The 26187-nt window shown below is 43.1% G+C and overlaps 1 protein-coding gene across 3 annotated transcripts in view; it reads left to right on the top strand.

Annotated features, from left to right (window-relative positions):
• Nucleotides 1–26187, top strand: part of LOC149309543 (DNA mismatch repair protein Mlh1-like) — a 38057-nt gene that overhangs the window by 10127 nt on the left and 1743 nt on the right. For 2 of the 3 annotated variants that reach the window (XM_089532649.1, XM_089532651.1), the window contains 12 exons: nucleotides 1276–1318; nucleotides 3719–3807; nucleotides 11808–11920; nucleotides 14746–14839; nucleotides 16056–16209; nucleotides 17342–17685; nucleotides 19397–19542; nucleotides 20394–20502; nucleotides 21433–21496; nucleotides 22077–22241; nucleotides 22874–22966; nucleotides 24036–24149. In XM_089532649.1, coding sequence (XP_089388775.1) covers nucleotides 1276–1318; nucleotides 3719–3807; nucleotides 11808–11920; nucleotides 14746–14839; nucleotides 16056–16209; nucleotides 17342–17685; nucleotides 19397–19542; nucleotides 20394–20502; nucleotides 21433–21496; nucleotides 22077–22241; nucleotides 22874–22966; nucleotides 24036–24149 — 1528 coding nt within the window. The remainder of the gene's footprint in view (nucleotides 1–1275; nucleotides 1319–3718; nucleotides 3808–11807; nucleotides 11921–14745; nucleotides 14840–16055; nucleotides 16210–17341; nucleotides 17686–19396; nucleotides 19543–20393; nucleotides 20503–21432; nucleotides 21497–22076; nucleotides 22242–22873; nucleotides 22967–24035; nucleotides 24150–26187) is intronic. The other variant, XM_089532650.1, reaches the window with a different exon arrangement.

Genomic DNA, 26187 nt, shown 5'->3' with positions numbered 1-26187 from the left:
TCATGACTTGGGGCCTGAGAAGAATTCCACTGAAGCAAGTTCATTCACATTATATTTGTATTACCCAACAGTCACTTATCAAGTAAAGAACTCGAGAATTATTTGTGTAAAGGTTTGAAAGAGAGAATGTGAATTCAATTGTATTCATCAGCATGATGAAGTTCTTCTGCTCTCAGGACTATAAATCCAATAAAGAAAGCTAAGAAGACTTTGCTGAGGTTAAAATATGTGGTTTCGTACTTTTGTTGTGAACCATGTAGTTGACAGCAAATGATTAAACACTTCCCAGATGGTTGCCTAATTTTATATTGGGGGTTGAATTCTGTGTGGCCCTCCAGATGTTTTAACTCTTTAAGTCACGGTCTCTCTTGCCAGTGGCTACCATAGCTAGGACTGATCATCCAGCTATATAGGAAGAAGCATGTTTCCCAACCTTGTTCTAAATTTTATCAGAGTCTTTTGGATGCCCAAAATTGTGTGTTGTAACATTGTGCTCTGAAGTTTTTTCACTCCACTAGAGCAGGCTTGGGCAAAGTGTGGCCTGTGAGCCACATGTGGTCTTTCTGGGCCATTTTTGTGAATCAAGGTTTTGCAGCAGAATGCCTCCAAATGACCCCTAACTGCACTCCAGGGCACATTTTCACCACTGGTTCCTCTAGTGTTGAAAAGAAATTGTCCTGAATGCCACAGAAGGTCCACAAGAGGGCGAGGGATGCATGTTCATCACATTTTGCAGCCTCCCAGGGCCAATTTAGGTCCAGGAGAGGCCTTTTTGAAACAAGAAGTGAATAGGAAATGACTTCTGATCAGTTCCTGTTGTTAAAAATGACCTTTCCTGGGACTAACATGGGCCAAGAAAGCCCTCCAACCATGGTAAAATGGCCCCATACCAATTTTTGTTTGTTTTGTTTTGTTGTGTTTTTTTTTTGGCAGGAGCAGGTTCAGTAGAGAGGTGCTGCCCTCCATTTCCTGGGTGCATAAACCCTTAGCCTTCCACAGTTGCCCACTCCAATATAGATTGTTGCTTTTGGAGACAGGCAAATTCATATTATAGGACATAATTGGATTTATTCCTATTACCAGGGATCAAGAAAGGTGTACCTGTATAGTATGTTGTTTCTTTTAGAATAACTTATAAATTCATCCTCATAGAATATCAGTTTTAATATAAAAGCCAGGAAGCTCAGCCCATTTCTATATGATTTGCTAGCAATTTGTGCACTGTGTGCTTGAGAATCTATTATATCACAGTTTTATGTCTCCCCCTATTTCCAGGTATGCTGTTCACAACTCTGGTGTCAGTTTTTCTGTTAAAAAGGTGAGTAAAACCTTTGTTATTACTGAAACTGTGGTCATTGAGGTGCTCAACCATATATTTTAAAAAATACAGTGGTACCCCGGGTTACGAAATTAATTCGTTCCGCCGCCGCTTTCGTAACCCGGAAACTTTCGCTAGCCGAAAAGCCCATAGGCGCTAATAGCGAAAGCCGCGATTTCGTGTGAAATCGCGCCGAAAAGCACCAAAAATTTTATTCGTAACCCGGAATAACCTTCGTAACCCGGAACTATTTAATTGAATGGATTTTTTTCGTAACCCGGAAATTTCGTAAGGCGGCGCATTCGTATCCCGGGGTATCACTGTATTTTACGATACAGGTTGAATATTCCATATCTAGCATTTTGAAATCCAGAATACTCCAAAATTCAAAATTGTCCATGAGTGGCTGAGATAGTGACCCCTTTACTTTCCGATGGCGCAGTGCACCCAAGCATTCTTTCATGCACAAAATTATTATAAATATTATGTATAAAATTACCTTTAGGTTAGGGTGCGTACAAAACATAAATTAATTTCATATTTAGACTTGGGTCCCATCTCCATATTTCATGTATATGCAAATATTCCAAAATCCAAAAAAAAAAATCCAGAACACTTCTGGTCTCCAGTATTTTGGATGAGGGATAAAGTAAAGAAATGTACCTTAAAATGTAATTTTTAACTTAAATGTGGAGATCCAGATGTTCTCTGGTAATCACAAAGTGGATAATTCTGGTCAGGACAGAAAGCTGTAACTCTTCATCTCCTACTGAAATTCTTCCCCTCTTCTTTCCCTGCTTCCTATGCCCTCTTAGTGCACCTGCTTCCTATGCTGAGAGCTGTGCCAGAAGAAGCGGCACCATGCACCGAAAATAGTAATGGCACGTGTACTCACTGCTGTGGGCACGAGCCCTATTGTTTTAAATGGGGCTCGAGCATACGCAGAATTTCTCTTACACGGTGGGATCCGAAACAGATCCCGTGCATAAGGGAAGAACCGATTGTTCAGCAAAATCTCCGACTCATCCAAAGGTTGGCATCTTATAGCTCTCCAGAAGTTGTTGGACTGCAACTCCCAGTCTCCTTATAGCCAAAAGTGAGGCATTTTGTATGCAGCCCATAGAAGCTGCCCAAATAAAAACAAAACAAGTAATTTTTTTTCCAACTTTCATTGTTGTTGTTTTTTTATTATTTCTTTATTTTGCTCTTTTCTTCTCCTTCCCATGCTTACAAGAAACCATGCCGCTGCGCCCCCCCGCCTCTCTTCTTTTAACTTTAGGAATGTTCAGAGGCCCTATGTGGGGAGGTTTAGAGACCCTCTAGAGTAAGTGTTCTCAACCTCCCTAATACTGCAACCCTTTAATACAGTTTCTCATGTTGTGGTGACCCTGACCATAACATTATTTTCATTACTACTTCATAACTGTAATTTTGATACTGTGATATGTATTTTCTGATGGTCTTAGGTGACCCCTGTAAAAGGGTTGCTTGACCCCCAAAGAGATCGCGGCCCACAGGTTGAGAACCACTGCTCTAGACAGAAATAAATATCCAAGCCCTGTTTGTAGTTTCATCTTTTAAAAAGGTTACTGTTGTCTGACACCTAGGGACTGAAGATGATACACCAGGTTTTAACTAACGTAAATGAATATTTTTTAAATATCTGTACAAAATCACCCCAAGGTACAAATCTTATGACTGCTGGATGCATAAATTGCAGGTGCACAAAAAAGTATGATTGCCTTATTTCTACATAACAAGATGGGTCTAGACTTCAAAACAGGTACACAACTGTGACCATCCAGGTGTTTGCAGACTTCACTCATGCTGGATAGGTTTATTAGAAGACTAAAAACATCTGGAGGGTCACATTTATGCACCCATCTTCTAGAGACGGATTTTAAAATAGTAGGAGTACTCCAGCAGAGATTTATGTAGTATTTACACTGAATTTCAGCCACAGGAAAATGATAAAAACATTTTTTTTTACAGCCAGTGAATATGTGATGCTGTGTTAATTTGTCTAGCTTTAGGAACAGAAGAAAACTGGGCATTTATTGATTTCAAGATTACCCCCTCAGAGCATGAGGCAAGCAAGTAGACACTGTGTCACACATTTTAATAAAGTATGTTGGCAGGAGCTTTATACTTTGTCTTCATTTGTTGGCTCACCTTCCCAGACAAAATGTTCCCTCTTAAGCCTTAGTACTGATGAAGTGACAGTGGAATATTACTCTCTGGCAATAGTATTATGCAAAAGATTAAGTCGTTTTTTTAAATTTAAAATTGATTTGATGTGTTTGATTAAGTTTCCATTCAGCCTGTCTCTTTCACTGCTTTATTTTTTTATAATACATCAACAGGTTTGGTAAATGCAACGTTAATGTCTTCTGTTTTTAGCAAGGTGAAACATTAGCAGATGTCAGGACATTGTCAAATGCTACAACTGTTGACAACATTCGATCCATCTTTGGAAATGCTGTTAGCAGGTATGCTTATCATGAAGTATAACTTAAATGCCAACCTCACACATTGAAATGGTGCCAGGAAAATTCCACTAATTAGAAGCATTGTCTTGTCATCATATCATATTTCATTTCCACAGGTTATTCTGTCTATTTTAATTTCTTAATTCCACACCAAACAATCACTGATTGTTTCTTGTAGAAAACCATTTTTACTTTGTTCCACTGACTGTCTACTGCTAATTGTGCTTAGAGTTCCTGATTTCTTAACATGCATAATTGAATACTAATCTTTTAGCTACTGCTTCTGTTATTAATAATATACATACAAAAAGTTCTCTGCTTTAACACATTCTTAGTTTGAGGTGACACAATGGAGGCAATAGGGGAGGAGGAATAAAATGAAAATTGTTAAATGGAGCAAGAATATATAATTATTTCCCTGAATTACTTCATTCAGCTGCTTGCTTCATTGTGTTTATGCATAGTTGATTGCATAGTTGTATTCTTGGGATATTGGGAGTAGGTGAGTATGCAAAAGGTTTCAGGGAAAAGATGGCTCTTGTGAAAGGAACTGGAGAGGGGACCCAAGGTGTTTTGAGTAAATAAGTGTGTCTTCAAAGACTGTCTGAAAACAAAATAGGTTTTCAGAGGTCTCCTCTGAATGCTGTGGGGCCTTCAGCTGTAGTTTTAACAGGGATCTGTCTCCCATAATTACACAAACAGCACAAAACAAATGTAATGGTTTGCTGCCTGTTCTCTAGGACTCCTGCCAGCTTTGGCATAAAGGTCAGTGTGAAAATGTTACTAAATTTAGAAGTTGCAGCTACAGCTCTAGGGCTTGAATAGTCAATGCTCATGCTATGCTAGCAGAATCAGTGCTGAAGAGAGGGCATGTCCAGTGGAAGCTGTGAGGAATAGGGTTTTTTGCAGAAGATTTACTTAGTCTACAAAATCCTCCTCCTTTTCAAAATCTTTTGTGTTGATCTGACCGGGTTTCTGAAAAGAGTGTGTGTGAAGGCACATAAACCTTTACTATAAGTTACTATTACATAAATTCCAAAATACAGTGTATGCTTAAAATAGCTGTCTTAAAAGGGAAATGAAAGGACAGGTTGCTTACCTGTAACAGTATTTCTTCGAGTGGTCATCTGCGAATACATACAAATGGGTTTACTGCGCCTGCGCAGTGCTGCTCGGAACCTTCTGGAATCACTGGGCAGAGTTAACTCTGCAACATATTGAAACTTTTTGGCGGTAACTCCGCCCACCCGTTATAAGGCCCCTGCCTTCCCGCTCTTTTCCCCAGTTCCGCAATTTTTCCGCCAAGCAGGCGATGGAAAGAGCCAATGTGAGCAGGACACTGAGGGGATGGACGGGTGGGATTTGTATGTATTCGCAGATGACCACTCGAAGAAATACTGTTACAGGTAAGCAACCTGTCCTTCTTCTTCGTGGTCTCTGCGAATCATACAAATGGGTTTAGACTGACAAGCTAAGGTATGCGGCGGAGGGAGTGTCCTGAGACCAAAGCTATGGTAAACCAAAGGTACATTTATTACAACAATAAATACCTTGAACCATAAATTGAGTAAGTCTTTTGTTTTTTGCACAAACAAAACATAGCAACAACATTGCTAAACCTGAGAACGGGCGATAAGGTCGTGCAAGACCATCCCATTGAATCTGTGCAAATCAACATTGAACAGAATGCAAACCAAAGGCATTATACACATGAATGTCGGCACACAACCATCAGCAGTGCAATCAATGCAATCCTGAAACCAACACAGCCCTCCCGAAAGCTGCGTCTCGGATGGCTCTGGTGTCCAACCTATAGTGCTTAATAAAAGTCAGTGGTTGGGACCAGACAGCAGCCTTGCAGACATCCTCCAAGGGGATCCCCGACAGGAATGCTGAGGATGTCGACATAGACCTTGTGGAATGGGACCGAACCCTGCCCGGGAGAGGTTTGCCCAAAAGTTCATAGGAGAGGTGGATGGTACCAGCCACCCATTTAGAAAACCTCTGCGCAGACACAGGCAACCCCTTCTTCGGCTCCGAGTAGCATTGGAAAAGTCTCTCGGACCGACTGGAGGCAGCAGTTCTGTCCAAATAAAACGCCAACGCCCTCCTGACATCAAGAGAGTGTAGGCGTCGCTCCGCATCCGATGTCGGGTTGGATGCGAGGGTAGGCAATACAATGTCCTGGCACATGTGGAAAGCAGACACAACCTTCGGCAAGAAAGTAATGTCTGTCCGGAGGACCACCTTATCCTTGTGGAACCTCAAGAATGGTTGGTCCCTCCGTAAGGCACAGAGTTCGCCCGCACGGCGGGCAGAAGTGATGGCCACGAGAAAGGCGGTTTTCCAAGTCAATAGTCTCAAGTCCGCTGTGGCCATCGGTTCAAAGGGCTTGGATTGGAGAGCGGACAATACCGACTCCAAACTCCAAGCCGGCGTAGGTACCGACACAGGAGGGTAAAGGTTTGCACAACCCTTCAGGAACCCCTTCACCAAGGGGTCTTTGAAGAAAGAAACCCTCCCGCCGAATTGGTATTTGGCACAGATGGCAGACAGGTAGCATTTGATGGATGTGAGAGACAGCCCTCCATCCAAAAGCGCCATCAGGAACTCCAGCACTACTGGAGTGGACACCTGTGTAGGAGACAAGCCCTTCTGGTCAAGGAAGAGGCAAAATCTCCTCCATTTCAGGGCATAGGAGCGCTGGGTGGAAGGTTTCCTCGCAGCCAGGATCACTGCCCTCACCGACTCCGGCAAAGTATTCAGCGCCGAATCCTCCAGGCCACCAGCGGCAGGCCCTTGATGTCGGGGTGGAGAATCCGACCGTCCTGGATCGAAAGCAGGTCCGGGCGAGGGTCGAGACGGAGGAAGCATCTCCTGGAGAGGTGGAGAAGGGATGCGAACCACGGCTGCCTCGGCCACCACGGGGTGATGAGGATCGCATGCGAGCGGTCCGTGGTCATCTTGGAAACCACTCTGATGATGAGAGGGAACGGAGGGAAAGCGTAGAGGAGTTCCCCCGTCCAGAGGAAAGCGAATGCGTCTCCGAGGGATCCGTCCATTCGTCTCCTGGAGCAGAACTGGGGACAGTGGCTGTTCCAGCTGGTCGCGAAGAGGTCGATCCGGGGGGTTCCCCACCGATCGAAGAGGTCGCTGACCGTCTCGGGATGGAGCCTCCACTTGTGGCACACCAAAGAAGATCTGCTGAGGCGGTCTGCCAGCTCGTTGTCCTCTCCGGGAAGGTGAATCGCTTGGAGGAGGACGCGTCTCTGGATGCACCAATCCCAGATGCGGAGTGTGAGATCGAGTAAGGTCCTGGATCTGGTACCACCTTGCTTGTTGATGTAGTACATCACGGTGGTGTTGTCCGTCCTGAGGAGGACCACTCTCCCCGAGACCGCAAACTCGAACGCCCTCAAAGCCTTCTCCACCGCAAGCATCTCCAAGGCGTTGATGTGGAGGCGCTTGTCTTGTGTGGACCACCTGTCCTTGATGACAAGGTCGAGCAGGTGGGCGCCCCATCCCTCCAGGGATGCATCGGTTGTCAGGGTCAACTGTGCCTGAGGCTGATGGAAGGACATCCCGGTGCAGACGTTGGAACTGTCTAGCCACCATCTGAGGGAAGCAGCCACCGGTCTCGGTACCGTGAGCCACTTCGAAGGCGGATCCTCCAACGGAGAGAAGACGGAGAGGAACCAGGCTTGGAGAGGTCGAAGACGAAGTCTTGCCCAGGGGGTGACGAATGTCGTCGACGCCATGTGGCCCAGCGCGACTTGGACATCTCTGGCTCTCACCCTTCTGTGGGAGATGCACGGCCTGAGGGATGTTGTCAGGGCCTGAAACCGATCCGGAGGAAGGAGAGCTAGGCAGTCTTCGGAGTCTTCGTGAAGACCCGTGGAGCCGTGGCCAGGCCGAAAGGGAGCACGTTGTAGTGGTACGAATCGGTCCCGACAGCGAAGGCGAGGAATCTCCGGTGGGACTGTCGGATGCCGATGTGGAAGTAGGCATCCTTCAAGTCGACGGTCGCGAACCACAAGCCCTGGTGGAGCAGAGGTAGAATGGAAGCCAAGGTTACCATTCGAAAGCGACGGTGGTCAAGGAACAAGTTCAATTGTCTCAAGTCCAAGATGGGCCTGATGCCCCCATCTGGTTTCGGTACCGTGAAGTACCTGGAAAAAAAGGCCCGAGAACACTGGTCGGGCGGCAAAGAGGAGATTGCCCCCTTTACAAGCAAGGTGCGCACTTCGTCGAGAAGGGTGTCCGAGGGGGGAGTGGACATAAAGGCTCCAGTTGGAGGGAGCTCTTGGAACTCGAGGGCATAACCCCTACGGACGATGTCGAGAACCCACGAGTCCGATGTTATAGAGGCCCAGGTGTTGAGAAAAGGCCTTAAAATGTCCAAAAAGAAGAGGGGTGAAAGGGAGACGAAGCGCGCTGCGTCCCTTCAGGCTCTCTTCTTCCCCTGGTCGGTGTCCTGCCGGCGGGACTTACGGTACCGAGGCGGGAAGTTGCGACGGCCAGAGGAGGAGGAAGACTGTGAGGGGAAGCGTTGCCTCTGAGAGCCCTGCTGTTGGGGCTGTCGGTCCCAGGAGAAGGTCCCCTGTGACTGACCTTGTGGCTGCCACGGGCGCTGGCGCTTCCGGAACGGAGAAGCCGGTGCGGAGGACATGCCGTGTTTCTTCGCCGCCGCCTTCATCCTAAACTTGCGGTTTAGGCGGTCGTCGGTCTCGGCGTGGAAGAGGCCGGTCCCGTCGATCGGCATGTCCTCGATGGCAGCTCTGACCGTCGGGTTGAGGTCGGAGGCCCTCAGCCAAGCGTGGCGCCGAAGAGCCATGGAAGCTGACATGGCCCTCCCGGAGCAGTCCACCAGATTCCTGGAAGTGGTGATTAGCCAGCTTCCAATGGAGTGTGCCTCGTCTCTGATCTCCACCAGCTGCCTCTGGACGTCATCTGGGACGTCCGGGACGAGGGGGGAGATCCGCTCCATGAGGGTCTGGATGTAGGCCCCCATGCACGCGGTGTAGTTGGCGGCCTTGACCCCAAGCGCCGACGCCGAGTACGCCTTCTTGGCCAGTCCGTCCACCTTCTTCGCCTCGCGGTCGACAGGGGAAGTGGCCTGCTTCGGGACGAAGCTGTGTTGGGCTCCCTCGACGATGGCAGAGTTGGGCCGGGGGTGTTCGGCCAACCAAGGACAACTCGCCGGGGCAACCCTATAAAGTGACTCCACCTTGCGGGAGGGTGCCGATAGGGCGGCCGGAGAGTCCCAGGACCTCTTCACGATGGTCTGAAGAGAGGGAAGGAGAGGCAGGCACGGCGGAGTGGGAACTCGTCCATGCACCCGACGCTCAACCGGGTCCTCGGCGTCGTCCACTGCGGATGCGAGCTCGATGTCGAGGGCCCTCGCCATCCTGACCACGTGCTCCATGAAGGACCTGACATCGTCCGACGGAGAAGATGGCTCCGGGTTGTGCATCCTCTGAGGGGAGGCCGAGCCTGAGAGGACATCCTCGTCCGAGGGTGCCTCCGAGGGTAGCAGCGGCTCTTCTTCGGAGTCCAGGTCGGAAGAGAGGGGATCCGTCACTCTGACCTGGGATCTCGGGCGGGTTGGAGCGAAGTCGACCGAAGACCGGGAGCGCCTACGGGGTGGAGACAGCGACCTCTCACGTCTACGGGATGGAGACGGCGACCTCTCGTAGACCGACACGGTCGGAACCGACGTGGAAGGGTTGGACCGGTCCGCGGGAGGGGGGTTCAGTTTGGTGAACTCCCTCAAGGCTCTGTCCTCTGGGACCGACATGTAGTAGCGGCGCGACTGCATGTCGTAGAAGAGGTCCGGGAAGTCTCGTCCGCGGGACAAGTCGTCCTCATCTTCAGCTGCCGAGTGGGAGGGTGACCGATGCTCCGGGGAGCGAGGAGGCACGGTGTCATCCGTCCCGTGGATGAAATCCACGGTCGGGGGAGGCAAAGGTGTGACCGGTACCGGGATCCCCTGGTCCAGCGGCGTCGGTCCCTGGTCGCGGGGAGCTGATGGAGCGGAGGCGCGAGCCTGCTTGGAGGGGGAGCGCTTCTTCTCCTTTGGTAGGTCGGTGGTGGTCCGATCCTTGGAGGACTTTGCCTTTTTAGGGGCAGGATCGCGACCGGCCTCGTCATGGCGCCTCTTCTTCCCATGCTTGGGAGGCTCGTCGGATGGGAAGAACGGGTTGTCTGGGAGGTCCAGGATGACAGCCGCCGCTGTCGACGATGAAGGCCTCGGTGACCTCGTCCCTTGCACCGGCTCGGTCTGCTCCTTAGGTGCCGCATGGCGCGATGCCTTGGACGCCTTGGAGGATGAAGGCGAGGCCAGATGGACCTTCGGCTCGGTAGCCTCCTTCGAACGGGAGCCCTCCGACCCCTTCTTCGGTTTGGAGGCCCGGTCGGTACCCTCAGTCCCCGATGACTTATGGGGGCGCTTGGAGGGTTTGTCGGTGGCGCTGGGCGGTTTGGAGCCACGGGCCACATCGGAGGTGGTGGAAGGGGTCCCGGCCGGGACACACACCACGCTGGGGACGGCAACTCTCCCCGATCCCACGCTGGAGACACTTGCCCGGGACGATGAAACGAGAGGCGCCAGAGGCGGGACAGAAGAGGACCGCGAACCTCCCTCCTGCACTTTCCCCAGGGCGATCGCCGACGTGAGCCGGGACTCACGGTTCTTACGAGCCTGAGTGGAGAGGGATCCGCAGAGCGAGCAGGCCTTGGGATCATGGTTCGGTCCAAGGCACAACAGGCAGGAGGAGTGCGGGTCCTGAACGGGCACCTTGCCCTTACAGATGTCGCACTTCTTAAACGGCGCAGGCATCTCCAAAGACGTCAAGACGAAGGGAAATCCGTAAAACGAGGTCAGCAGTCCGAAGGTCTGAAGTTACCAGTGGCGGGAGACAAAGAATGGTCAAGATACAGTCCGAGGTCAAAAACGAAAGTGATTCCAATCAAGCGAAGCAAGCGAAAGTTCCCTGAAGCAGCTAGCGTGGCGGAAAAAAGGAACTGGGGAAAAGAGCGGGAAGGCAGGGGCCTTATAACGGGTGGGCGGAGTTACCGCCAAAAAGTTTCAATATGTTGCAGAGTTAACTCTGCCCAGTGATTCCAGAAGGTTCCGAGCAGCTCTGCGCAGGCGCAGTAAACCCATTTGTATGATTCGCAGAGACCACGAAGAAGAACTGTTTATATACTTAATGAAGATTCCAGAGAGGCCCATTAGTAGTGTTGTTTCTTCTTCATAGGGATGGTATTTCAAAGCTTAAGAATTGCCCTGGTTGAGATACTCATTAGTGTTATGATGATTTAACAGCAGATTACCCAATCACAATGGGTGTAAGCTATAGTTTTTTAGGTTGATACATCATGAGGAATTATTATTTTTCTAAAGGAGATACTTTTTTCTCTTTGCATGAGCTAAGGAGAGGAGTGAGGGGGATGCCAAGTTTCGTGATGGCATATTCATGATAATCTACCAGTCCATAGAATGTGCCCCTACAAAACATGTAGTTTGAAAGAATGGTTTCTTTAAGTACCTATAACTTACTTAAATACATTACATTAACTTACTTCTGGTGTGATTCCACTGAATATGAGAAATGGCCACTTTAAGAATGGGAGAATCTATTGAAATGGCTTCATTTTGTGAGCAAGGGAGGTGGAAGTCATTTGCACAAAGAACTGTTTTAGCCATTGCAACAGGGCAGTCTATGTTGGTAGTAATTTGACAAATTATAGTTTGAATTGTTTTAATATGTAGTTCTGTATACTCATACCTGTGACTAAGACCTTTGGAAAGTATGACTTTGTATAGACATGTAAGGGACTGTATTGTGAGGTTCAAGTACATTTTGTTGCTTTTCAGTTTTTGTCACTTTAAATCCTTGTAGGATAAGATGAGTATTGACCTGAAGTTTATCAAAACTGTTTAGAGAAGTTGTTCCTGCAAAGGAAGGGAGAAATTAATTCCTTTTTAAATGTTTTAGAGAGTTGATTGAAGTGGGCTGTGAAGATGAAACACTGGCTTTTAAAATGAAAGGTTATGTAACCAATGCAAACTATTCAGTGAAGAAATGTATCTTTCTGCTTTTCATAAATCGTAAGTATAAAATTAAGAATTTCTTTTTGTGTGTTATAAGATGGAGTCTTAATGAATAATACCATTTCTGAAAATTGAAAAGGGCCTTTTTCCTTAACACGAATAAGTTTTATGTTGGAGCTTTGCACACAGTTCAGTTGAATCCCAAATAACAAAGTGATTTGGCCTCATTCAGACTGCTTTGTAGCAGTTCCAGATTGAATCAGATTGGCTTAATTCGCATTTGGGCAGCCACCCAGCTTCTGGGCGACTTCAAGGCATCATTGTGATGGGCAGCATCTAAATGCTGCGTGGCGATAACACCCTGAAGCAGGCGCATTTGGACCATCTGTTCCTGCCCCCTAATCACTCTAGTGCTGTGTGTGTGTGTGTGTGTGTGTGTGTGAGAGAGAGAGAGAGAGAGAGAGAGAGAGACTCTGGTCTGACAAAAAAAATACTTAATTCATTTCACAAAGTACATATTTTATTATAACACATGCTCAGAGCAAAAGTGAATTATTTTAAAGCCAGTTTGGTTGAGCATGCAACCCATTAAATTTACACATTCAGGATGATTGTAATGGGAGAATTTTGAAGGTTCTTTCTGAGCTTAAAGATTAAGAGGGGGCCATCAAAAGCAGGCAGTCCCTGAGATGAAAGGCAGGCAGTCTTGAATTAATCACAGAAAAAGTAGAAATTGTCCAGGAACATTTTGAGGTGGGCAGCAGATATGCATTATAGGAACCAAATGAACAGAGGTAAATGTCTAGGGCGTTACACCACCAGCAGTATGCTCAGGAGCCTTAAGAGGAAGCACCAGATGATCTTGCTTAAAAGTCCCAGAAACTAGGCAGCAGGGGGAAAACCTGTAGGACAAAATAGTGGGTGCTTAATTCCCTTGGTCCTTAGTTTCCCTTCCCTCAGGACTTATGCAGGCAGCAGTAGAAGAGAAGGGTCCAGATCAACACATGCCTAAAGGGGGAATCTAAGCAGCTGGGCTGCTAGTAAAGCATGCTCTTTTCAGGTAAATTTTTGTTTCATTATTATAGGTGGTGATTAGCTAAACTTGAAATGTTAACAGCTGTTGTTTTATGCTTGCCATCCTGACTCAAGAAGAGAACCATCTTACGAGATATGCTCTGCCTATTTCTCTGTGCTACCAAGTGTTGCTGTCTGCCTGGTGCCTCCTTGCATTTGCTTTTCCATGCTATAATTTTTTTCAAATGCAGAGGCTGGGAATGCCTTAGATGTGCTAGAAAGAAGCTCCAAAGTGGGGAACAGAGCCAGTACAAAAACAGCATGAATTCCTAAGATCAAAGAGTTAACAGGAGCCTTTAAACATCAATTATTTATTAAAAACCAGAAGATTTTACAGGTACCTAGAACAAAAAGTTCTAAAGGAAACTGTTTGAAATTTGAGTTACTTTTTTTAAAGTGTGTCAACACCCACACATACACACATCAGCAAGGACTGGTCATTAAAGTTGGGGTGCCTTGTGTCCCATTTTGGGGGAAAGATGGGGTATAAATCAATTTTAAAAATAGATTTCTGAATGTCAATTTGGATTCAGAGTCTGGATTGGTTTGGGTTTCTATTGGATTTAGATCCAAATTGTCAAATTGGACATCCTGTGTGCAGCCCTACAATGTATATGAAGTACTGGAAAAATTGTTGAGTCAAGGCTGATGGTTTGTGTGAGCTGATGGAGGTGTGACTGTGTGCCTGTTAGCACTCTCTTCTGTTGGGTGTAGCCCCAAGCCCCTTTCTGATCACCTAGTCTCAGGGAGACAGGGCTTGCTCACAAGAAGTGAATCAGAAACTTGGCTGGTGGAGGAACTAGCAACCAGTAGCTCTATATAGCTGCAGCCTCAATCTTTGAAGCTGAAGCATCAGAGCTTGGAAAATGAGTCTTTTACAGAGCAAGCCTAGAGTCCTGTTTGAGTGCCTACTTAAGACTACTGAATATCAGCAGTGAAGGAGCTGCTGCAGTCAACTACAACTGCAGTTTGGGTAACTTCACCTGCACCAACTGCAAGTTGGTATCCCTGTTGGAAGAGAAGGTCCAACAACTGGAGGCCTGGATATGTACATATCAGCATATTAGGAAGCAAGAGATTTTCCTAGATGGAGCTGAACAGACTGTCTTGGATGGGAAACACACAGAAGAAGTTTTTGGGGAAGAGGTCAGTTCCCATATGCAGGACATAGATAGTTGGAGGAATGTGATACACACAAGTAAGAAAACCAGGGATTGTTCTGTGAGCTTGCCGCTACAGAACTGATTTGAAGCTCTTTCCCTTATCAGGGATGAAGAGGAAGAGCAGCAGGGCCAGTCCTCAGGGAAAGTGCAGGAGGCCTTGGAAGTACCAGGATAGGGAATGGCTGCTGCCAAGCCTCAGAGGAGGAGTGTAGTGGTGGTGCTTCCACAGAGGTTATCCAGATGCCATAGCATGCCTACAAGAAGGACATGAGTACAGTTTCAGCCTGTCAGTCATGTTACCCAACAGTTGATATTGAGAGGCATGTTACCTTTAGGATTGAAAGTACTATATAGCCATCAGGACTAGTAGTTGTTGATAACCTTACCAGTGTTCATTTGTAAAATAAATGCATATGTCGGGGGGGGGGGGGGAGGTATTAGATTATATTCAGCCCAGTGGCCTGGACCATGCTCTGAAGACTATTGATGATAACACATTTTTCTATATATTTGCAAATTATTTATATGAATAAATATAAATACCATTCACTGAAAGTTGAAGGTTGATGAGAGATGGGTGTAAAAGTAGTATGATAGAGGAAGAAATTGCTTTACTTGTCTCCCCTGTCATTTTTTCCTTTCTAGATCGGCTGGTTGAATCAAGTGCTTTGCGAAAAGCAATAGAAACTGTGTACGCTGCTTACTTACCCAAAAACACACATCCATTTTTATACATAAGGTAAAATTACTTTGCTATTTATGATTGACTGACAGATAGAAAGGTAGCCATCTCTTCCTTTATAAACTTAGGAAGACTGTACTAGACCTGGGCTGGATGAGAGCAAATCAATAACAGTTTTCAGTTTAAACGTCTGACCTCTTTAAGAAGTGGTGCAGGTTTCAACGGAGGGCTGGAATGCTTTTGCACAACTAAAAATGGTGTGTCAGCTGTGTATTTATCTGGAACCTTAAAGTATCCATACCATAGTCACCTCTCTCATGGTTATTTTAATACAGTCTACATGGGGCTACCTTTCAGGACCATTTGTAAATGTCATTCAGTTCAGAAAACTATAGTAAAGCTTTTTATAGCCTAATGGAATATGGTGCTCATTTTATATCTTTTCTGAACATATTTCTCTCCTCACTACAACCCCTTTGGATGCCTATTTATTTCATAACATAATTAAATGTGCTTATACTTACCTATAAAATGCTAAATCACTTGGGATCAAAATTACTCTATATGACTGAGAATTTTTCTCTAAAGGCTCTTTTTTCTATATGCTCCTAATGTAACAATGCTTGAGTAGGGTTTTTCCATGCCAGCTCCCCACTCTTGAAAGCTGCCACATACAAGATACTTGTGATTCTTTCATTGTCTCTGTTTCAGAGGCAGTTAAAATGTTATTTTTTAAAAACTTAGGCTTTTGAGCTCCTATATTTTGGCTGTTGTAAATTCTCTTTGGTCTTATCTATTATAATCAAGTATCCATTAGAACAGTAAATAACATTTACAATTATTTTGATATTTAAGTATATCATAGACACTATGTCACTACTTATCCTTGCAGTACAGTACTTCCAACTTGTTATCCTACTTGTGTCCTTAGAAGGCATATCACTTTTGTAATCCAGATAGAGAGAATTAGCTAGTGTACAGATAGTGCCCCCCTATGAATTTAGCATCTGCTATGATGCTTTAATAGTATTAAATCTAGGGCTGTTCTAAGTAGAAAAATTGGGATTGTAAGACAAGACATTGGTTCTGTAATAAAGGAGAAAGACATGAAATTGAGTTCTCAGTTGTTCACTAACTTCAAGGTAGTGAAAACATGTCTAATTTTTGAGAAATACAGAGCACCTACACATCTGACTATAACACTGAATGTGACAAACTTTAGTATTTCATTCATTTAATTAACATACTCTTCTGTTCTGAAAATATCTTGTAGCCTTGAAATAGCCCCTCAGAATGTAGATGTGAATGTGCATCCCACAAAGCATGAAGTTCATTTTCTTCATGAAGACAGCATCTTAGAGCGTGTACAGCAACACATAGAGAGCAAATTGTTGGGCTCCAACTCATCCAGGATGTATTTCACACAGGTGAGTGGATTGTTTGGTTGAATACCTCCTAAAGTCTTAACTTCACTGGAGGTGAAACTTCATTCAAGATGTGGATGTCTTCTGTCCTGGAAGAGATGATTGCACAGCTTCTCGTCATAAAGTGGATTTTGTTATCTCTGTTAACAAAATCTGATGTTAACAGTACTGTTAAAATCTTGCAGACAAGGGTTGTGGGTTCCTTGATTGAATCATTCCATCTGTTATGCAGTCTTACTGTTCATAAAAATTGGAAGTGCTGTGACATGAATGATCCTGAATTTTGTATCCAATGATTTATCTTTACACTTGAGAATGTAGTTCCTTCACAGCTGCCCTTACAAGTCCTAAGCTTTTTCAGATTTATTGACTAGAGTCTCCAATATGGAAAACAAAACAATGGCCCACAGATTGGAAACACTAATATACTTTCCAGTACGCAAGAAAGGGGACACCAGGGATTGTAGTAACACAGAACCATTGCATTAATATCCCTTGCAAGCAAAGTGAGAGTTACAAATTCTACAAAAAAAAGAGTTTTACCATTTGTGGAACAAGAAATGCCAGCTGGCCAAGCTGGATTCAGAAAAAGAAGGGGCCCTAGGGATCGTATTGCAAATATACAATCAATGGTGAATAGAATAAAGCCACTTTTATATGGTGGGTCTTCAGCCAGAAGGCATTAATCATGTTTTGTATAATGGCATGAAAAGGAAAATATTTGCCCAAGCCACTAATTTTTACATACCAGACAGTGATACATAGTGAGTGCAACAGTGTTATTAGTTGTGGAGATGGTTGGATCAGAATATTGGTCTCTTTAAAGACCTTCTCTCCTCTTCATTCCCAGACAACCTTAAAGTGTCATCTTGATTTACACAGATATGGACAACATTTTAACAGATGCATGGAGAAGAAGCGACAAGATAAAAGGGCTATAATTTCCAAATTCTTAAAAAAAAAATTGCTCAACATTACTGTGGACTTGTATCCAGACTAAGACATTTAAGGCTATATTATTATATGAGAACTGTGTTTTCCCCAAGAATAAACCTTTCCAGAAGGGTTGGAGAGAGAAACATGCAATTCCAGCGATACTGAATTCTTTCTTTTCTTTTTTCCATCTCCAATAAAGACATTGCTACCAGGTATTACTGCCTCTTCCACTGATACAGTTAAGACAGCAAATTCATCAGTTGGTCAAGGAGGAGACAAGGTATATGCCCATCAGATGGTTCGAACTGATTCTCGAGACCAGAAGCTAGATGCTTTTCTTCAGCCACTTCGTAAACCTAAGACTTCTGGGCTTGCTGCAGTGGCACCTGAAGACAGCCCCAAGGATCAGAGTTGTAAGGCGACCATACTACAAGACGTTGAGATGGAAGAATGCACTGACTTGAATTTAGCAGCAGAAGCTGAGGAGATACCAGAAAGGTCAATAGAAAGCCAACCAAGACCTCTTGAAGCTTCGCCTGCAAGGTGAGCATGATCTTCAAGAGTATTTCTGAAATATGCATGTTAGTAGCTGCTGTTGAGAAAACATGTTAGGACCTTTGTTTTTCTCGTCTTTGCTGGTCAACAGTGTAAACTATGGGTCCTCTCCTCTTTTGGGCAGAATTTGAAAAAGAAGGACACCCCTAAGGTACGTGAACAGATACTGTCCTTTTAATTCAATGGTGTACAACTACTGTGGGTACAGGGGCCCGTTTTCTGCCCCTTGCACTCACCAAGGACTCTGTAGATCGCTAAGAATGCCAAAAATTGAGAAAAGTCCAACCAGACTTAAAAATCCCTTTTCCTAACACGTCAGTAGTATTTTTGTCTTAAGAATAAGAAAAAAGAATGATTTTAAAAATAGCTGGGATTTAGGTTATAGTTTACATATAAAACAGTGGAAAGACATCTGGATTATAGGATTAAAATTCACATGCTCATATTATTTTAAGGAAGATTTCTATAAAATTATGTGTAAATGGTACATAACCCTACTCCCATGGCAAAGATGAAATTAAATTATTTGATTTGTGCTCCGAGATTGGGTTTTGTGTGGAAGTGGAAATCCAATAAGATACCAACACATTTAGATTGGGTAGAAAAACTCATGGAATTAGCTCTTTAAGATAAACTGCCTAATTTGAGATATATTGCAAACACAGGGCATGATGCCACTGCGTTTGCTGCAAAAAATATTAACAGACTTTAGTGACATAGTAAGCAAGGCAATCATTATGGTTACGCGATTGGGAAGCGGACCAGAAATCAAGAAACAATTTGGCATATGTGCGTTTTCAAGGATGAATTGCTATTTGGAGAGCAAGCACTATGAAATGTTCTGATTGAAGGCAAGGAAACAAAACAGGTAATGCCTAGAATTCAGAAGAGGAAAATGACCTTTCTGCAACCTTAATTAAGTGGTCCTTCATTTCTGTTTTTTAAACATCATAAACAGCACTTTTGTTTGAGCCCAAGAACAAATTTGGAAGCCAGTGTAGGCGTTTAATCAAGAGATTAAATGCTCCCAATATAGTTCACACATAAACCCAATATTCTCAATTTTTTGGAGTTCCTAAGCATTTTTCAAAGGCAGTCCCATATAATACATAATCCAGAGGTGATGTTGCTAAGGCATTTATTACATGTGTGGCCACATATAAAGCCAACAGCATGGCTAACCTTAGCTGGCCAAAGGTACTCATGGCCACAGTTAACACCTGACTACCCAAGGTGGAATGTAGAAGCACACTTATTTTGGGAACAGACTTTAGTGACATAGGCCCAAAACAGACAGGCAGGAAAAAATGGCTTCCAGACGCTTCAGGGATATGGCGTGCACATGACACATGCCCTGAAAGTGGCTGGAAGCGCTCAAACCCAGAAGAGCCTGCAGAAAAAGGAGTGGCAAAAAGCTGTTCCTACTGGCAGCCGTGTTGGAGACTGCACCAGTAGCCCAGATCAGGACCTTGTGGTTGCTGCAGGAGTGGCCAGAGGCTACTCCAAACTGCCAGTCTACATGACCCCATAGTTTGAATCCTTAAAACCTTGAGGGCAGAAAATCTTTAAAATATAGCTTTCACTTTGCAAATGAAATGTATTTTGGCATTTATTTTTTGTTCATTAAAGCTCTCTACTTTGAGTTATATACAAGTCTAGTGGAACAGAATACAGTATTTCCTTCTCTTCTGTGCTACAGAAAGAGACAGCGGACAGATGGTGATGTGGAAATGGAGGAAGATGTGAGGCAGGATATGACTGCTGCTTGCACTCCAAGAAGGAGAATTATTAACTTAACCAGTGTACTGACCCTTCAAGAGGAAATTAGTAACGCGGCCCATGCAAGTAAGCTTACTGTTTATCTGTCCACTGTGGTTCTTATGCTTTCTTAGACTCTTGAAGATAAGTTTACCATCTACAGTACTAAGAGAGGATTGGTTTGTTGTAGTCAAACTTGTATATTTTATATTTTTAAATAACATAAATTGGTTCATAGCATTGAGATAATATTGCTTCTTATGTTCAGTTATTTGAACTATTTGGAAGGAAGTTCAAGTCAATGTTGGGCATGATAGCATATGTGATAGCAAGGTTTAGTGCTTTAGATGTTAGGAAATTTAAGGTACACCTCATCCAGGGGAAAACTCATTTAATAGAATGTTTAGATCTTAGACCCTGCAATATGTTGCCATTTTTATTCTTCTGAGTTTCTCATAAAGCACTAGCTTGCATTTAAGTCCAACAACTTGCAAAACATCAAGCTGGAGATTTAATGGGACTTGAGCATCCACGGATTTTGTTATCCATGGGGATGCTGGAAGCAAACCCCAGCGGATAACAAGGGCCCACTGTATGTATTGTAAACATCTTGTAGCTCATGATTGGGACTCTTGAAAATCAGCAGAGGCCAGCAGTGTATGAGATTTCTTTAAAAAGCATGTTTTAAAGAGTTTCATAGACAGAAAGAACCGACGGGTATAAGGACAGCATGAGCAGCATTTAACTTCTTCCAAATGTATATTTTCTGTGTAGAAAGTATTGCAAGATTGGGCTCAAACTGAGTGTTTAAAATGAAACAACAGCTGAAATTTAAAGCCCATTGTGATTTGCTGATCCAGACTATGGGCTTGTTAGAAGGGAAGGAATGATTGATTCTGTATATTTGTACTGAATATAAGTGATTTTTGTTACTTCAGGTCTTCAAGAAATGCTGCGTGAGCATTCGTTTGTTGGGTGTGTTAACCCTCAGTGGGCATTGGTGCAGTATAAGACAAAACTGTACCTTCTCAATACCACAAAACTCAGGTAATGAGTTTGTTATTTTGGACTAAACAAAATGGGTGCTTTTGATGTACTAGCTTGTGGCAGGGGTAAAAATCAGAAATAATCCAGGTTGAGACCACTTTAACTGCCTTGGCTCAGTAGCTAAGGAATTCTGGGAACTATAGTTGTGGGAGACATTTAGCCTTCTCTGTCGGAGAGCTGTGGTGTCACAATAAACTACCATTTTCAGAATTCCCTAACGCTTAGTCAGGGCAGTTAAAGTGGTCTGAAACTGAATTATTTCTGCAATATGTTTTGGACCTTAGTTCCATAATGTAGTTTACTAGCAAACTTAGTATTGTAAGAAAAGAATAAGAGTCAAAAACACACTGCAGAAATAATTTAGTCTGAGACACTTTGAACTGCCCTGGCTCAGTGTTAGGGAATCCTGGGAACTGTCGTTTTATGAGACATTTAGTCTCTACCAGAGAGCTCTGGTGCCACAGTGAACTACAATTCCCAGAATTCCCTAGCATTGAGCCAGGGCAGTTAAAGCAGTCTCAAACTGGATTATTTCTGCAGTGTGTTTTGGACCAAGGAAACTTTTCTAACTTGTGCCATGATCATATTTGCCTTCATGATTAATGATAGGTATTTTACTTTTTAAAAATCATTCCATTCTTGATTTATTAATGCTTATCATGTCTCTATAACTCACAAGGCACATAGTCAATTATGTACTACTTCCTACAGATTAACATTGCATGTATGATTATGAGGGCTGGGAAGCTTACCTACTTCTTCAAACAGGTTTAACTAGCACTAAATATTTCATAACTGCTGTAATCCTACTTTACAGTCATGGTTAGAAGTAATACAGATAACCATTTTAACTCTATAGTAAGACTTACAGATGTCAGATATACAGTAGAGAATGGCATAAAACAATTTTATTTTTCATTCTTTCTCAAGTCAAGAAATGTTCTACCAGATCCTTATTTATGACTTTGGGAACTTGGGAGTTTTAAGATTGTCAGTAAGTATATCTAAGTTAAGTATTTTAATAATTAATGAACAGTAGTTTTCTCAGTACTTTTAGAGCACACAACATTCTTGTTTTCTATCACTAGAAAGATCTGTGAAAGTAACTACTTGATATTCCAACTTTCAAGCATATTTTTGGGTTGGTGGTTTTCTTATCTGAATCTAGCTCTTGTTTGCACAGTGGAATTTGCTGTAGTTCCTAGGTAGTTTGGTTAAAAAATAAATGTGTTTCTGTTTCCTTTTGTGTGCCAGTAATGTAGACCTCTTTTTATGCCGATGAATTTTAGCTCTTAGTTTCAAATGTCAGATGGAGCAATAAAACCACTTCTGTTTAGCCAATAGGTTTTCTTTCCATATATAAAAGTGTTTTAATTACCTTGACATTTTGTCAGTACAGCTGAAGGATATTTCATCAGAATGACATAACATGCAGCATAGTTTTTAAAAAAGAAAATGTCAAATGACACCCTGGCAAATATTTTTTTATCTAAGATGAAGGAAACAGTTCGATAGACTAAAGGGTATATGAACAATAAGTAATGATTGTGTTGTTGTTTTTCTGGTAAATCTAGGAACCAGCCCCCCTCTATGATCTAGCCATGCTAGCCTTGGAGAATGCTGAAAGTGGCTGGACAGAAGATGATGGTCCAAAGGAAGGCCTTGCTGAATACATTGCAGACTTTCTAACAAAGAAAAATGAAATGCTGAAAGATTATTTCTCCCTTGAAATTGATGAGGTGTGTGCACAGTTCTCCTAAAGATGGTCTTCTTAAAAAGCATTACCTACTGTAGAGTACCTTTTCCATTATCTGTTGAGAGAAGAGTGGGAAGCAGTAAGTTGGATAAAAGAAATAAAAAATAGGCAAGAATTTACAAGCAATTCAATAAGAATAAAAAGCTACAAATGGTTTTTTTTCTCTTCTAGAATTCTAAGCATAAACTATTTCGTTCATAAGCAATCATAGAAATAATATGAGAACAGAAATAATAGATAGGCATTTTGGTTCAGTAGGGAAAAATCCAGGAAGCACAGTACATTAGTACTTTTGTTAAGAACAACGAAATAGGCACCAGCTAGTGAAAAGTTAAAAGCTTGATTGCCACTTACCACTTACTGATATTTTAGTTGACTCTACTAAAGGTGTTATCCTAATGTAGCTTTTTGGATAATGCTAGTTCTTTAAAAATTATAATGTTATTTAGAAACTTATTTTTACTTCAGCAAAAGATGGAAATAATAATAAGGTTCTATCCTGTGATCAGGAGGAGCCAGGTTCATTTTACAAATGCTCTAGTCTGTCTACTTTGTACTCAGTGGCTCTGATGTAGGTGGAAGAATAAATACAATGATTAAAAACTCTATTTACAGAAAGGAAATCTAACAGGACTGCCACTTTTGATTGATAATTACGTTCCTCCATTGGAAGGTCTACCTATGTTTGTCCTTCGTTTGGCCACAGAGGTATGTTGATGTTGAATTACAATTTGTTAGTGATATTTGCACAAAAAATAAACATGGTCAGTTTTATTCTTTGTAGCCTGCACTGTTTGCCATGAGAATAGAAGTAATGAAAAAATTAATGGCTGTGTACAGACTATTCAAAGAGTAATTAAGCACTCTCAGATCTAACTGATGCAAGCCTGGATAATTTATCTGATTTTGTTAGTTGAATGGAAAAAAATTAGCAGCACTGCAGGATTTGCGCATGCCATTTCATCCCTCGCCAATTGTCCCTCCTGCGAAGGGCGAGACCATGAACTCCAAGCCTGCAAAAAGTTAGGGACAAGTGTATATCTTAAGTCCAGACTATTGGAAAGACTATCTTTCCATATGAAACTGCCAGTGCTCTAAGATCTACAGGGGAATGCTTTCACTTGGTCCTGCCACCATCACAGACTCACTTGGTGGGGACATGAGAGACACCTTTCTCAGTTACTGCTCTCATCCTCTACAGGATGCTAGGCTGGCCTTCTCCTTGCTTTCCTTTTTCCAGGAGGCAAAGAACTTTCTGTTTAAGCAGGATTTTAATGTGGGGGTCGTCTTGTTTTTTTTGGTCCTTGTTCTTTCCCTTTTCTAGTTGCCTCTTGGACAACTGAGTGGCTATTCATTTTTTCATATAGGTTGCAGCTCACACACATACAATTTCAAAGAATGCCAGTCTTTCAGTGTGATCTGTGTGGCTCCTGGAGGGTTTCAAAGACAGAATTTTGGCTCCTTAATCCGCTACAGTTGCTGAACCCACTGCACTGTACTACCATTAGCTATAACCTATAGATATGTCAGTTTAGCTACAACAGATAGTTGACTATACATAATATCATACTAATTTTGAAAATGTTTAAACATCATAGCAAAATACATACAGAATTTGTATTGATTTGATACGATATTTGTGGAATATCTGAAAGGGAAGCTGTTCAGTATTTTAAACTTGGCAGATTGTGCTTGATATTAAGTACTCTTTCCTTTGCACTGGTTATTTTAAAAACCTTATGGAAAGCCTAGAGCAGAATATTTATTTTTTTAACAGGTTAACTGGGATGAAGAGAAAGAATGTTTTGAAAGCCTTAGTAAAGAGTGTGCCATGTTCTACTCTATTAGAAAACAGTATATAATGGAAGACTCTGATCTTACTACAAATCAGGTATTGTGTCTTCTTTGGTTTTTCCGTCATAATAGTAATGGTAAAAAAACATTGGTTTTAGCCCATGGTATCAAAACTACATTTTTGCAATACTATTCAGACTGATACAAGAGACATGTTTTTCTTTCACACATAATGAGTTAGGGTTAACACCTTACGGATAACAGAATTGAAAAGTATGAGCAGCACTGTTCTAAAATGTTACATAAGAATTTTGTCATATAGAGGTCTTCCCACCTAAACCAACAGTTCCATGGACACTGGTGCAGCAGTCCATAAGACAGACAAGACACAACAAGGAGAGGATGGACAGTGTTGTGCGAGTACACAAATGACCACTCGAACTACAGTTACAGGTGTACAACCTCTCATCCTCCTTCGTGGTCTCTGTGACTCACACAAATGAAAGACTAACAAAATACACAAGTAGAAGGTGGGAGTGTCCTATAAACAAATCAAAAGTTTACTGAACATTAAGTGAAAAGTAAGACATCAAAACATTGAACGTGAGGATAATACCCCCTACTCATACAAGGAAATAATAATAAAAGTTTCAAGGGATGGAAGTACGGAAATCAAATCCCAGTGATACAGTCAAGATATACAGCTCCTGAGGCCTCAAGTCCAGCATTGGTAGAACAAGGAAGAGTCAGTGGTTCTTTCAAGACTGGAGAGTGGCCTTTCTCCTTGGAATGCTTTTTCTTCATCGACTGCATTTTGACCTCCAGGGATTTACTTGGCATACGGAGACATGTAAATGTCACTCAACTGTCAGAACTGGACTGTGGACACTTTCACAGGGTGGGATCGACTCGACCAATGCAATTCCATGCCAAGCAGAAGAGCTGGCAGTTGAAACCAAAGTGGTCTTCAAAGCTCTCGCTGCAGCTTCCATATGAACAGCAGATGGCCATGACAGCATTTGAGGCCTGAGGGCCTGCTTGTACAAGAGTGCCTTCAAACAAAACTGTCTCATCTAATGTGAGGCATAAAGGTGGTACAATGGGCACAAGAGGTAACCACATAAGCTTTGCCTAAACAACCAAGACACTTCTGATGTCCATCATAAACTGGGGGTTTGGCACCACAGCAAATGCACTTTTTTGAAGGATAACATCAAGGAAAGAAGCCCAGAAGGCGAGCACAGCTTCAACCACCGGTGCTAGATAACGTATATCCAGAGAGTGTCTAACTTCCAGGGCTGAATCAGCCAAATAAGGACATGACAAGACTAAAGGTAATTCAATGAACATGGTTCGTGTTGATGTTGCTATGGAAGTAGACAAAAAGGAACTGGTGGTTTAGGAAGGAAGGCCCCATATAGGACTTGTTGAGTTATGTAAGGCTCTACAAGGTTCCAAAAGATGTGCTGTGTAGGTGCAGGCAAACCCATTCATGTGAGTCGGAGACCACAAGAAGAAATTGTTCTACACTGAATTAGACACTGTAATATTGAGAATATTTATTATTATTAGTGTTTATATAGCACAGTAAGTTTTGCACAGCGCTTTCTGAAGACATTCCTTTTGCAGTACTTTTCATTTTCTTGAAAATACATTTCATTTTCTTGCATGAATCAGTAAGGTCTGTTGACAGAATGTGTGGCATCTTAGCCCTTAGTTGTGTGTTGTTTTGCCTTTAACTCATTTTTTATGTATGGCAACTCTAAAGCCTTCACAGCGCCTTCTTGGCAAGATTTTAGAGGTGGTTTGCCATTGCCATTCTCTGAGGCTGAGAGACTGTGACTTGCCCAAGGTCACTCAACGGGTTTTCATGGTTGAGCAGAGATTTGAACTCTGCTCTTAGTTTTTCTAATATTATGAATCAGTGGTTACTTCACTTCTGTTTTCATGCAAGCTGTTTTGAGGTGCTAATCAAAGCAGTTACCCTAGTGTTGGTGCTTCTCCAAATTTTGCAATAAAAAAATTGCAGGCTTCCAACCATGTATACAAATTTAAGTTCGGTTTGTTCACCAGCACTATTGTATATGGTTCAAAAATTAGAAATTAGACTTCTTCATCTTCAAATGTGCTATTAC

The sequence above is a fragment of the Sceloporus occidentalis genome, unplaced genomic scaffold (genome assembly GCF_023333645.1).
Source record: "Sceloporus occidentalis isolate IW3139 unplaced genomic scaffold, rSceOcc1.0.p SCAF_7, whole genome shotgun sequence".
Lineage (NCBI taxonomy): Eukaryota > Metazoa > Chordata > Lepidosauria > Squamata > Phrynosomatidae > Sceloporus > Sceloporus occidentalis.
The sequence above is the reverse complement of the archived record's forward strand: the minus strand, read 5'-3'. Positions and strand labels throughout refer to the sequence as shown.